The following is a 14,905-nucleotide window of genomic DNA, read 5'->3' on the forward strand; positions in this document are numbered from 1 at the left end:
GGCTTCGTTTTGGGCATTGTCGTCTAAATTATCATGTTTACCAATCTTTGAAAATGGTCCACAGTCCACATCGTGATCATTGTGACCCCGAGCAGAGCAATCTATATTCCACAAAATCTTCCAATGCCCATCTTTCAGCATTCAGCGTCTTGTGCTGATGGATGAGCTAATTGAAATATACGGTAGTCCAGATTCGGTACCGCGCTCTGTTCAGGATCTCCTTGTAAATAGGCCGACATACATACCCTTATTTAGTTATGTAAATAGCACAGCATATTTATTTCGTGTAAAATAGTGACTGTACCTTTCTAATTTGTGGTATAGTGTTCTTTAAAAAGCGTTAGTTCCGCCGTTATAATCGACGATGACATTATGAATGATCAAAACAAACAAAATTGACAAATGATAAGGATTTGACAATAACATTTAATTAATATTATCAAGACATTTTCGTCTCCTGGATAATTCATATTTTAAATAAAAGACTACACGTTACACGGCTCATACTGAAATACTGAAGTCTTAAACTGAAGGATCTTACACTGAAGACTTAAATTAAAATATATTTACTGAAGAAAAAGATAAACTAATGACTAGGCAGTATGATCTCTGACCTTCGCCTGTTCCAAACGGAACGAAGGGGGAAAAAAAAGGAAAGGGGAAGACGGAATTAAACGTTGCAATTCATTGATACTTGGCTTTTGGCAATTCTTGAGTTGATTTGCGCCTTAATCAAGTTGGTTTTGAATTTGATGTAACATTATGATGTTATTTTCGCTATTATCTTTCACAATATACATGCAAAAGAAATCGTTTTTATAATAACGCTTTATTGAATTGCCGCCATGTTTCTGGATAAAATTGCCCCTAAAAAATTTCTGTACCGTTTTTCTTTAAGGCTTGGGGCACAAGTGACAGCAATTTGGTATATGGTGAGTTGCACATTCGTTATTAGTCTCGTTGATAGAACGCTTGCCTCCTATATAGGAGGTGTAAGATTCGATTTCCACTAAAGAACCAGCATATGGCATAAACTCTCTCCTTAGACTATATGTAGGTTGGATGACGATTTAACATGTACCTACTGTACAAGAGTGTGCATAATTTTGCGCATTCCCTTAATCAAAGTTAAAATTTATTGACATTGGCATGATGACATTATGATTTAAACATACAACGCTGTCTTTGCTTGAATTTTTGAAAAAGAAAATAGATTAAAAAATACCAAATACGTGCTTATTTCATTTCAGTGCATATTTGTGTTATTGCTGCTCGGTGGGATTATTCTGTCCATAGATTTTAAAGGATGTCAACAATGTCCAGAGTATACTGCAAAGATGGCACACGCTCTCTGCATCAACTACACCGTTTTTAATTGCGTGATGTTCTTTTTGAACGTGTGGTTCATTTGGGGTATTAAAAAGGTGAGAATGTACAGCAAAGGTCTCAAGTTTATATTTGTGGATAACAGCGGTTGAGCTCATTGTGAAAGAGTTCGTCCAGGGAAATACTGCCACATGTAAGGCACTTATTTCTGCCGAAATGCAGCAACGTGAGCATTACTGCATTTCTGTTTTGAAGGGATGCTAGTGAAATTACAGGCACATAGGATTTCAACTTGTCAACTTATGTCCCATGGCGACGGGCATAATGGCAATACTCCTCAGAACTTTGCGATTTAAAGCTCTGAGTGGCTATACAATTGTCACGGACAGGCGTGTCGTTTAGCACCAAGCGCACGACTTGTTCATCCTGTCACTAGGAATCGTAAAGAAAAATAAAAAAAGCTCTTTTAAAGGTAGACAATTGAAGCTGGCGTCATTTTATAGAATAACTGATAATTTTCATTTATGGACAGATTTTGAAATACGTCAATTGTTTTATAATCTCAGATACACATGCATTATGCTTGTTAATTGGATATATGCTTCTATTCGAAATTTATTTCAGGGAAAATCATCGGTAGCTCTCAGCTGGGTGGTAGTAACTGCCACATGGCTCTTCCAGGGCATTGTCCTAATGATAATTCTCATTAGTCTAACGTCAGGCAGTTCAAAGTTGCTTGCTTGGCAACTCATTGTATCCTTTAGTGTTATCTTAATGTGTAAGTATCTTAGTGGGTCAATGCCTTAATTTTGTCTTACAATATACAGCATGAAACTTTACAAGACAAGAGCGAATAGGCACTTTCTCGATAGATATATAAATACTTTATTTATTAGAATGACACGACTGTAAATTAAATATAGAAGTACAATATCTAATTACAGTCATTTACAATTTGGGTCCCAGAGCGTCTTTGAAAGAGAAGTTTAAAGACATTAAGATTCTTACACTAGCGTCATTATCACATTTATGAAAATTTTATTTATGTTACGAAGAACAGTAATTTTTTTATGAAAAATTGTGAGAGTCATAACATTAATACGAGGAATCAAAATAAACTTGCTGTTCTTAATAGTCGTTCACAAAGTGGCAGATTCATTTAAGGGACAAATGTTATACGCTTTTATAGTAAGATTCCGGTTGATAATTAACATTATACCATTCACGAAGTTTTAAATTATAGCGACCCGTTTAGCTCTCGGAAGCTCTCTGGATCTATGATATTAAAATAAATATTGTAAGTGATAACTATGTAGATTCAAATATTTATTTACAAAGAACAACCCCTAGAGTTTCTTACGTGTGCGGCCTAGCTCTCGATACATACTCATACGCGCCGCCACGCGCGTCAGCTCCGTGTTGCGAGCTCGCCCGTACAAATCGGCACGTGTGACATCACGAGCCATAGGAACGCACCATTTCACATCACGGGCTATGAAAAGCCGCCTTTACGAATGAGTAAGAGGTTTTAGTCAATATAATAGTAAATATAATGATTTCAATTATTAGCTTACTTCTGAAACACAAATTATTTGAGTTTAAATTGAGTCGTTCAGCATAAGCCAAAGTTTTCGGAAAGGCAGATTTTCAGGTCCTTTTTTATTAAAAACTTGTGCTCATTTGATGTCAATCTCACTTGATGGAAAGTGTGATGAGGTCCACAATGGAGCATGCACCAGTAGCGACGCGTCCATAAAACATGATTCCCACCGGCTTGCCTAAAATTTTCCTCGTATTACGTACCAAAAGACTATGTTCTGGACAACACGTATACCCCGCCACTTGAAAAACTTATATTCAAAATATTTAATAATAAACGTGTATATATGTCTTGATTGATCTTAACCAACTACAGCGCGAGACAAACCGGCGAGTCTCCGGCTTCTATTTGATTCATGAAATCTACACGCACTTATCAAAATACACGCACACATTTGCAAACATCCGCTGCAAAACATCAAAGAAATGACAGCCGATAAGCTGAAACAAATCGGTTATAGTCGAATGCGTTCTCCTTATTTCAACCTTTATTACAGTTTATTTTTAAAGACCGATTTGTTTTAATGTATAATCAATCGTTGCTAGATGTAACACTTTCTTTAAATAATGTAACAAAATTATTATATATGAATGGTTAATTAGTTTTTGTACAGCTTAAACGATAAATAGCGTTACAAATGTGCAATATTTGTTTGGGTGTTTCTTTTTAATAGGGCTACGTAAAGAACGTAGAAGGTCCTGTTAATTCGTAATTAAAATAGCAACCCTTAGGCATTCACGAAAGTTAGTTTATTATAATAAACTTTCATATCGCGACTAGCAACACAAAATGTAGTAAATTACTTTAAAAGCTATAAGAATTTTAAGTGTAGAATAAATTAACCAGTGAAATGAAGTGTACCAGTATCTTGTGTGCTAATAAGTGTTGTGTTTAAATGTCGTCAAAGCGCCTTTTTAACGGGAAAATATTTTTTTGTTAAAGTAAGTGTTTTTTTGTTCTGCTTCGGCTTTACTAAGGAATTTTTTTACACCTCGCCACTAGCACGCCCATCGAAATAATGCCTATTCACTCTCGCCTCGGCCAAAGACCCAAGTTATACGGCCCATTCAGGGAACTACGTCGCTATTTACCACCAAATGAGAATATGGTCAAATGTTATTAGTTTGATAGATGATAGATGTTTATTAGTTTATTTTTATGATTATAGGTAATAATCTATATATATAAATAAAATATTTTTTAATTATATTTTATATTTTTTATATAATTAATTTTTTCTATAATTAAATATAATTATTATATAATTATATTTTATTTATATCTATATATATATATATATATATAAACAAAATAAAAATAAACTAATAAACATCCGTCAAATTCATAGCTCCATGGCTGGACGTCGTTGGACACTTGTAGGCCAGAAGGGTAATTAATTTTCAGCCCAGTTTATTACTTTTTACGATTTACGCCTTACTTTTGCATACCCCAAGAATGACCTCTCAGTCTTTATACTTATGTCCTTCAACGATTGATTGCTTCAAACAAGACCTTCCATTTTTATGACTCTCTTTCCAGGTATCAATATTTACCTATGGTTCATCGGATACGCATACTACCTAGAAATCAGAAGAGGAATTACAATCGAAACTTAAATCTATTTTACTGCTATTTGTAATTTCGTAGAACTTGTCCTTGTCATTGTGAATGTTAACATTAGCACAGAAATTCCTTGAAACTTGTGAAAAATATAATATAAAAATTATATTACTAAAACGTTTTACTTGAGCTTCGGTTATTGTTTTTGTATATTATTAAAACTCCAGTACTTTACCAATTATTTACGGTCGAAGTATTTCAGGAGATAATAAAAGACATTTTTGGTAGTTCATTTTTCTATTTTTTCTACACCATTGTATTACCATCAAAAGCTAAACAGCTCCTCTTGATTTTATTGAATTTCGTGAAATTTACTACCCTGATATTCATTTTTTTGTGAAATGACTCCTCTCTAGTTTGTTATAAAATTATTAATACAAAGATCAGACACAAAGAAAAAACCCAGAACTCGAACGAAGAAAAGAAGAAAGAAGAAAGACATACGTGGAATGTACGCGCAAACCTTGAACGCGCATCACGCACCGTTCCTGATTTGCGGCCTTAGTGTTTATTACAGATTTTTTTATTGGGTTTTTTCGGCTTTTATTACCATAAGCAACACCTGTGACAGCCTGCAGCTACCAGATTTGAGTCCTGTTACATCATTGGAATTTTTCTTCGTGTTCCACCTTTGTATTACTAATTATAGCTCCTATTTTATTGAAAATGTCGATGCGCGATGGTGGCTTGTCTACTCGTTTGCCTACCTTACATAACAAAAAACTATGACATTGATTAAATACGTTAGTATATCATGAATCATTATAAAGAATATATAACAATAACCGCAAGCTGTAACTTTATTCACAATTTGATCAAGGTGGTTATGGATTTGACATTTAATTCAATTTTTGTATGTATTTCGAATAACAACTTCTTATTTTGTAACACAATGTGCACATTCGCAAAAATTGTAGAAAAGTGGGAAAAAATAACCCCTGCCAATTTCATATTCCGTTATAGTTTAAGAACAGGAGCACTATTCACCGCCTATTACAATGTGGTAAGTTAAAGAAAGTATGTCTTTACTTATCCTCCTAAGGAACCGTGTACATCAAAATGTACATTAGTTATGTGAAGTGATTCAAATCCAGATTATATTAATTCTATGATCACGTAAACATCCGTGTACATTATAACATAGCAGGTAAATTGTGGTGATAAATTTTGTAGCAGTACAATTTCTTGTGAAAGAGTTCGTCCAGAGACGTACTGCCTGCTTACCTATTTCTGTCGCTAAGCAGTAATGTGAGCATTACTGCGTTCCCATCAAAGCGGTACACATTACTGTGTTCTGGCTTTGATGGTTAAAAGTACTGTTGAAATTATAGGCATATTGAACATGTCAACTTACGTTTCAGGGTGACGCGGACGAACGCTGTGGCAGTGCCTAAAATAAATTGAATTTGAAATTGAAATAAAAGTCAGTGATTTAAACCTTTGAGTGGCATTGCAACAGCTGTGGGCAGGCGTGTCGCTTACCATCAGGCGCACGACTTGTTCGTCCCGTGACGTGGCATAATAAAAAAATTAAAACATTGCGTTTAAATTTAGTTCTGTTTATCCTACATGATCATAGGGTATCTAGATAAATAGATTTTTCACACAAAAGTAAGGGCATACTGTTCACTTGGATCTGAATCATGTAATTATATTTGTATGACAGACGCTACGTCTTCCTCCAGATTTAATTATACAAACATTACAATGCCAAACATTCTACATGATAAAAGAGAATAAACAAAAGTATGACAACAAAATAAGAAAAACAATTTTTAAACTATGTGTGGTGTGCGTGTGCGTGTGCTGTGTGTGTACTTGGATGAGCCCTACGATATAAATCTTGGAATCAGTCTATATAAATAAGCATATTAGTATATGTAATATAAACGTTACAACTTTGACCATGCAATTTGCAAATTTTGACATGAAGCTGAGATTCTGCAATCAGTCCTTTCATGTTAGTTTAAGTTCTTGGGAGGGTGTAAATATCTAGATAGAATCTTGTTTATTTTATTATATAAAGAGGAACTGCGTAGTACTGTCTACCCGGAAGAGATGTTTTATGAGGGACAGGTGGACATACCCAATACTTCGTGCGCTGGTGTGTATGTGTATATTAACATCTAAAGGGAAGGAGGAGTGGAATGTAATGTTACGAAATATCAATTTAAATGCACACTGCAACGATTTTACATATTAACCAAAAAAAAGGTGAGGTAAAGAAGCCTCATTTACTGGAAACGTCATAAGACGCAGAAAAATAATGTACGATAACTATATGTCCAAATTTAAGTACAAAACTCTGCCTCCATTAGCATGCATTCATATTAAGAATTTTAGAAAAATTTAAGTTTAAATAATACAGAACAATGGCTTTCTATAATATCGGCCTAGATCTGCTCCAGTAAACTATCAAGATATTCACTAAAGCTTATCTTGCAAGCAAAGCCGCCGAATCGTGTACCGGCGCAATTTTGTCATATGATTATTATAATATAATATCAAAAAAATAATCAGTGAAAAGCTCGATGTATTGATATAAAAAGATTTGATAAAAAAATTAATACATTCTGAATATAGCTACGTAAAAAGAAAAAAAAAGATCGATATGCGTGTAAATATTCACCGTAAAATTTAGCGCATTCTGAATTCCCAATAAAGCTTTTTTATTCCCAATACACTACGTTTTTCTACGTATTCGATTATAAAAGGATAGACAGCGGGGTGTTCACACAATATATTTTCATGCGTTTAAAAGACGGATAGCCGCAGTAGGACCGTAGTATTCACACTCTTCCGTGCACACAGCAATCGCCCTGAGAACACGTCTGTGATGGACCCACGCTTTGTTGCACTTTTATATTATCATGGAAGATCCCAACGTTTTAGCCGCCAAAAGGACAGAAGGTACTGGGTTCATCTAATGAATCATTAATTATAAAAATAATTTCAATTTTTATAATTGATGATTTCATAAATAATTTAATTTCATAAATTTGAAAAATTATATGAAAATCTGAAAAATGATGAAAAGAAAAACGGGCTTTAATTCCACTAAAGATATCAATAAATCGTTGCCCACTAAAGATTCGCCGGTCATTTTGTGTTAATAAAATTATGCATTCCTCCCAAAAGATACTTCAATACTAGACGACGCTTGTTCGGTGACTATTCGATAAAAAACGTATGACTTCGCGCCATGTTAAAGAGATGCATTAAGACTATGGCGCTACTGTAAACCGAATACGTTAAAGTTCATTCGATTTGCTTGACAAGTCCGTTGCGTATTCGATAAACGCATAGATAACGCACTGTGTGCGTTTTTTTGCAGGACAAATACTGTGTGACCGGTTCTATGTCTAATGTATGCGTCACTGTTTCTTCGGTAATATTTATACAAAAAAACGTTCTGTACAATGCCGTGTGAATGGGTGGTAAGGCCATAAACTGGACAACAGCTTCGCGGTGGCGACAGCAGTGCGGGCGGCTTCGACGCAACAAAAGTGGGCTGTTCTCGACGCCAGCAAACAGATCGACCTTAGTTTACGGCGGTAAAGTGACATAACGAGAGCGATGCGCGATGTCGTTACAGTGGCGTGACCCATTTATACTACCTAATTATTTTACTGAATATGATAATATATCTTTTATTCAGATGAGTATGATCATTCAGAATTTATTCTTGTGGGAAAAAGAAGACGTGAGCCTGTAGAACAAGGAAAGCAAATACCGATCACCAAAATTACGAAGACCAAAGACAAAATCCGGCTAAGTTCTATGATAGCGCTAGAATGATTGTGGAAACGTTTGACTATATTCTTCCAAATATCAAGCCAGAATTGGAATCATACTTTAGTTATGAACGAATAGTAACTCTATTTTTCTCTATATAGATATTAATAAATAATTATCAAATATTTTTATGATCGATATATATGCTGTTCCATATTGGTGGTGTTTCTAAAACTACTGAAATTATTTCCTCCGACGACATCTCTAAATTTGATTGAACGCCGCCGCTTCGCTCGCCGTCGCCATCGCGCCGCCGCCCGCTGCCGTTGTCGTTCAGTTTGTAGCCTAAGAACTATTTTAGTTTGTACCACTATTCCTGAGAAAACAGCAACATGTTTTAAAAGTGATTTTGTTCCAGTGCACGTATGTATCTTTAATGATCGGCGGTATTGTTCTATCAGTACAAATCCAATATTGTATCCAGTGTCCTGGATACACAGAGCAAACTTCACACTCTATTATCATCAACAATACCGTGCTTTTAGCCTTGATGGTTGTACTGAACGTGTGGCTCATTTGGGGTATTCTAAAGGTATAGTGTATCCACATTCGCGCGAGCTACGAACAGTGCCGCCCTAAACAAAACAGACAGAACAACGTACTATTACGTCACTTAATTCTTTTATTTCATCGAAGAACGTAAGAGAACGCTCTTTGGCAATACAAAATCTTAATAGTGATGTCATTACTCTACAATATATCAAAATATTTATTCTATAGCGACATGCAGTATTGAAATTTCCCAGGCAAAGTTAGCACTACTCATATAATATACCAGTGATTGCTGGCATACACGCGCAACGTCAGCGGGCGGTTTATAGATATCAACGTTTATTGACGTCACTATCATTATTTATAAACTGGCTCCGTGGCCGAACGGTTACCATGTTGGACTGCCACGCAGAGGACCCGGGTTTGATTCCCGGGCCGGGAGAAATCATGTATGGCCTACATATATTTCTCTCGTGAGTTTGCGTGTAATTTGTGGTTTTCTATGTGTGTGTCCATGGCATCCGCTATAAAGGGTTTCCCTAGTGCGGAGCTACGAGTGTGTGCGGGTTATTATTATATTATTATTTGTCTCATTCGCTGAATAGCCTGTAGAAGAAATTTTAATAAACGTTTACATTAATAATGTATGAGAAAAGTATCGCGGATCAATCGTCAAACGCATGATACTTGCGCGAATGTGTTAAAGTGCCTACAGACTTGCTCGATTTTTTGACTATCGACACGAGTCGAGCTTCAAAAAATACGATAGCGAACGTCTATTTCTTACATATTTACTGAATTTGACTGAACCTGATCACACTTATTAATCGATCAAAAATATGATGTCGATCATCTGTTACTTACGTCAAAAATCGAGCAAATCTGTAGCCACCTTTTGCCTGCAGACGCTACTGTAGCTGAATGACTTCTTTAATTGCACGCTTTTCGCTTTTCATTCTTTAATTGCACGCTTTTCGTTTCAGTGCGAATGGATATCAAATTGCTATTGTACCAAACAGCCATTTCTCTCTTTCCATCAATTTCGTGTGGATATAAACGTGAATAATGCGACCAATAACCGTCGAATATCTTTTTTGTACAGAAATTCCAAATTCTATTTGTTATATTTAAGACTACCTGATTTTTCTCCTGAGAACTGATTTCAGTTGAAGTACTCGTAACTAATAGATTCAGTTGAAAGCCATTTTAATAAAATAGAAATAAATAAATTTGCTACTCAGTGAACCCAGTGAACAATAAATCGAGCAAAACAGCTGCGCTTGTGTGGGATTTTTCATGCAGTTAAGCGACTGTAAATTGATTTTGTTCGGTCAAAGGTCAAACAATCAATAACCCCTAAAGGTGCCTAGTAGAGAGGCAAAACACGTGTCGGGTATATTTTTGGTAGTGTTATTTATTTTATGTGGAGTGAAGGTGGCAAAATTAATGTACAGTCAAATTAATTAACTTCTACTTTTATTTAGTTAACTGTCTTTAATGCAAATTTTGTTACTGCGAGACGTCAACTCAATAGACTAAATTTATTCCAATTTTTGAATAATATATTGAGTAGCAAAACAAATTATTGAAATGAATAGAAATTGAATAATTCTTATTGTAGGAGAAATGGACCATCGTTTTATCCTGGGTAGTTCTATCTGGCGTATGGCTCTTACAGGGAATATTTCTTACGATAACACTCAACTGTCTATCGGCAAGAAATTTACATTTCTTTAGTTGGATACTCACTTTGATTTCTACTGTTTTCTTTATGTGTAAGTATTTGACGTCATCTTTACTATCATTTGTATTGTGAGATTTACAGGTTCATTTTTAGTTTTGACGATGTATTTAATAGTTTTTGCACCAGACGCAAAAAGTCAGACTTCAATTACAATTGCGATGAAAACGAATTATTTGCATCGCAATTGTAACTTACACGATGAAGTCGGACTTTTTAGTTACATCACAAATTTGGACATAAAATTCTGAATCAAACTATGATTAGATATACTTTCTTTATACCAAGTGAAGGGATGAACAAGTCGTGCGCCTGGTGGTAAACGACAAGCCTGTCTATAACAGTTGCTGTGCCACTTAGAACTTTCTATCGCAAAAATCTGATGGGCACTGCCACTACATCCATCACCCTGAGACTGTACTGGCAAGACGTATTGAATGTTACAATACTATTGTTTAAAATGTTTCAGTTTTCAACTTTTATTCTTGGTTGGTCGTATATGCATATTTTCTAGAACTAAGGAAAGGTTCTGAAATAGAGGAAACTACGCTACCCTAACGCAACGGGTGACAATGCGGAGGGATTTTCCGGTAAGAAAAATTGTAATAGTTTTATTGTAGAAATACCTTAAAACATTTTTTTTTAGACAACCAAACCAATTACCTGCTCTCAAACTTAGGCCTTACCTGTGCTATAAGTACCAGAACAACGGAATACACTTCGAGGCTAGTGCCTTACAATACACAGACCAGAACCATTTTCTCAGGTTGGGCTTCAACGCCCATAGTGCAAACCACTACCGAGGTCATCTCAACTTTGAAATAGCTTTGTACTGTGTATTTTAAGTTTATGACCACTGGTAGCCTAGTACTTAATAATATGAACAAAAGTTACTGTAAAGTACAAACGCCGCCGTCTAGAACTGAAAAGTTGCTACATTGATGGTTGTACCGAAAAGGAACAAAATTATTACACTTCAATTAAGTCGCTCACGACTATAAAAACAAACAACCAAGATAGTATTATAACTTAATTAGTGTAATAATAAGTAATATACGTGTGCAGATATATGTCGGGTGTCTATATCATATCCCGTTTCATTGTATAATACCCGCAAAAAGAGGGAATGTATATAAGTTTGAAGCCTTTGTCTGTGTGTTTGTCTGTGTTATCGTAGCTCCCAACGGATGGCCTTTTTTATGATACCGTAAACCGTGATAAGTGACGGGACTAACAAGTCGTGCGCCTGATGGTAAACGACACGCCTGTCCATAACAGTTGTCAGAACATTAAATCGCAACGATCTGATAGGGACTGCCACTGCGCCCGTCACCTTGAGACATAAACCGAAAAGTCCCATGTGCCTGTAATTTCACCAGCACCCTTTCCGTTCAAAACCAAAAAGCAGTAATGCTCACATGACTGCTTGGCGGCAGAAAGAGGTAAGATGGTATGGATGGAAGTACTTCCCTGGACGAACTGTTTCACAAGGAGCTCTACTGCTACTACTCTATGTCTCAGGGAGACAGGCGCAGTAGCAGTGCCCTTCAGATCTTTGCGATTTAAAGCTCTGAGAACTGTAAAGACAGGCGTGTCGTTTACAATCAGGCGCACGACTTGTTAGTCACGTCACTTCTACCAGAAGCATGTACAAACGAACATACTGATAAACATATTCTGTAAACTAGACAAACTTTTTAAAATTTCAGATTATTAAATCAGCGATTCTCTACTGGTTGGTAATACAGTTAATGTGGTTCATCCAAGCATTTGTTCTAAATATCATATTCTTTTGTTTATCAATGGCACAATATCGTGTATTTATGAGCACTATATACGGATTGCTTATTGCCTTCATCTATATATGCAAGTGCATTAAGTCAAATATTTAATAGACTTGAGATAGCGTCGCCTTACTTTCTCAAACTTTATATATACAGTTACAGAAATGCGAAAAATGGATTGTATATACAAACTACTCAGGCTGATTTCACATCACATTTCCTTCATATTCACACACTGGCTTTTACATGTTCTTAAAGAAATACATCCAAACTAGCACCCTTGATAAGAAATTGAAAATAAATAGAAAGTTTCGCCATCTCCTGAATTAGCACTCTTTATAAGATACGAGTTTGAGAAGATAAGGCATGACTAGACGACTTGCTTTTTTTTTACAAGCTTGTCCTCTTCAAATCCTAAAAAGGCCGCCTATACGCAAAATAAGCAAAAAGAAGAACTAAGTACCTCACTGGACCACTAGTGACATCCACTAAACGCGACCACTAATGGTTCAGTCGAGTAACTGGACCAGCACCAGGGTATGGACGCGACTACTTGTGACAAGATATGGCCATCAGTCGCGGCTACCCGTGTGGATAGAAATCACCCATTTCCTCTGAGTATTTGACAACTGTCACGGTCACTAATCATTAATTTAACATTTTACCTCAATATTGTATTGAATGTAGTATTAAAACAACAAATTATTTTTTACTATACTCATAGTTATTTAACATGATGAATACATCAGAAACCAAATAATAACACAAAAGAAACACTGAAACGCATAAAAAAATAGTACGGCTCAAAAAACGCTTGAACTCGTTAAATATTTATCTCCTTCAATATGTATTTCTTTAAATATTTATTTCATTAAATATTTATTGATTCAGCAGATCTTACGAATTTCTCTATGCGTTTGTTACATATCTATTTTGTTGGTTTTCTTCGGCTTTTATCGCGGTAGTAATAAATTTAACAAACTCTAACCTACCGCTTAACTGTGTCGGTTCCTGGAGTAGCTGCGCGGTGCGGGAGGAGTGATAGTTTTCGTAAAGTTATATCGCGATGCACACGAGATAATTTCAACAAGATTTTTCTGGCGATGTTCAATAACAAGTAAATTGAAAAAGTGCCTACTAAATAAGGTGAATTGTTGTTATTTGAAACGATAATAAAAAAAACTATTCTATTATCATTGAAATGAATACACAAGCCGTTTGCCACTTTTTTGTAGTGGTGTAATTTCACAAAAAATAAAGAATGTAATGGTAATCATGTAATATCACGTTTCAATAAAACTCAATATTGCAAATAAGTTTTTTTTTCCAGTCATACAATTCGGCCTTTGGTACACCGTATAAGCATACTACCTAGAACTTAGAAGACCTGTCCCTCGTGCTGTTGTTGATGTTGAAATTTCCACTGGATACTGAAACCGTTGTGTACTAAAGACGATGATGAACCAACTACTACAACTTAGATCGTACTCATACGAATTGCAATTCGACTATATCACTATGGACACAGTGTGACTGCCATGTGCAGTGTAGTCGGTTGTATGGATACTAGCGACTACGCACTAAAGCTCATTTTACAAGGTGCGAATTTTTGTAGCCATAGCAACGTCATGACAATAAATTGTATAACGGAAGTCGGATGAAAAACGGAAATAGTACCAGATACGTACTAAAAACCAGATCGCGCGCTTTTCAGAGAATTCTCACGCGATCTCGGGAATTCCTGTAGGTACCGTATCATATTCATTTTGTACTTCAGTAAATTGACATTAAAGTTCATTATGGTATGCCTCAATTTCGTTACAAAAATTCGATTCCATACCGTTTCACGGCAACGTAATATAAGCCTAAACATAACAAGTATTGACGTGTTGAAACTGTATGGTGCTTCACTTTGTGAATTTTGTAGGAATCTCCGGAATCTTGAGAAACGTTTTGTCATTACTTCTTTGTCACTCAAATAAACGTAAGACACTTCCATGTATTCAATGTATATTTTGCTTTCGAGCCTTATCCACTATTGGCGGTCTTTTTGTTCGAAATATTAAGAATTTTAGGTTCTAGTGAAGGTGTCAGCGCATTTATTTCCACTCTTTACTCTTTCATTAATGATACATGTACACCTGGATATTTGAAATATAAATTTCAATTTTTGGGTGCATCCCATAATCGCAATCTTCGCTCAGACAGCAAATTGACTCTTTTAATTCTTTCTCACCGTACTGGTTTTTCTTTCTTCAGCCAATACGACTCTGGAACGCTCTACCGCCCCATATTCAAAAAGCGCCGAATAAGCTAGCTTTCAAGCCATTAGTCCGCGATTTCATATTGGAGTCTCAATCTAAATCCCATTAGTCTGACATAGTTAAATATGTATATAAAATATATAGGGTGTAAATTTGAGACGGAGCAGCAAGGCCAGCTACTTTAATTGTTGTAGTTACAGGAAAACGGTTCTAGAAGACTATTCATGAATTTTGAAGATATTTTGATTGGCATTCACAGATTTTCAAAAAATGGTACAGTCAG

The 14,905-nt window shown here is 35.6% G+C and overlaps 1 protein-coding gene and 1 long non-coding RNA gene across 2 annotated transcripts; both read left to right on the top strand.

The window, feature by feature from the left end:
- Positions 1 to 721: 721 nt before the first annotated feature.
- Positions 722 to 4,627, top strand: LOC113239709. The gene is made up of 4 exons (XM_026476799.1): positions 722 to 932; positions 1,251 to 1,424; positions 1,951 to 2,104; positions 4,466 to 4,627. The coding sequence occupies exons 1-4, from the start codon at positions 846 to 848 to the stop codon at positions 4,540 to 4,542; spliced, it is 492 nt and encodes a 163-aa protein (XP_026332584.1). The 5' UTR covers positions 722 to 845; the 3' UTR covers positions 4,543 to 4,627.
- An 854-nt stretch (positions 4,628 to 5,481) lies between these two features.
- LOC113239696 lies at positions 5,482 to 14,689 on the top strand. The gene is made up of 5 exons (XR_003311206.1): positions 5,482 to 5,549; positions 8,700 to 8,873; positions 10,455 to 10,608; positions 11,044 to 11,164; positions 13,689 to 14,689. It is a non-coding gene; the product is annotated as an uncharacterized LOC113239696 (long non-coding RNA).
- Positions 14,690 to 14,905: the final 216 nt, after the last annotated feature.

This window comes from Hyposmocoma kahamanoa, unplaced genomic scaffold (genome assembly GCF_003589595.1).
Source record: "Hyposmocoma kahamanoa isolate Upper Pololo Valley unplaced genomic scaffold, ASM358959v1 114, whole genome shotgun sequence".
Classification (NCBI taxonomy): Eukaryota; Metazoa; Arthropoda; class Insecta; order Lepidoptera; family Cosmopterigidae; genus Hyposmocoma; species Hyposmocoma kahamanoa.

What these genes read in the sequence shown, in the direction of transcription:
- LOC113239709 (XM_026476799.1), top strand. Translation starts at nt 846, where the DNA reads ATGTTTCTGGATAAAATTGCCCCTAAAAAATTTCTGTACCGTTTTTCT. An exon ending in TCATTTGGGGTATTAAAAAG is followed by an intron (nt 1,425 to 1,950) that starts GTGAGAATGTAC and finishes AATTTATTTCAG; the next exon opens with GGAAAATCATCGGTAGCTCT. An exon ending in CTTTAGTGTTATCTTAATGT is followed by an intron (nt 2,105 to 4,465) that starts GTAAGTATCTTA and finishes CTCTCTTTCCAG; the next exon opens with GTATCAATATTTACCTATGG.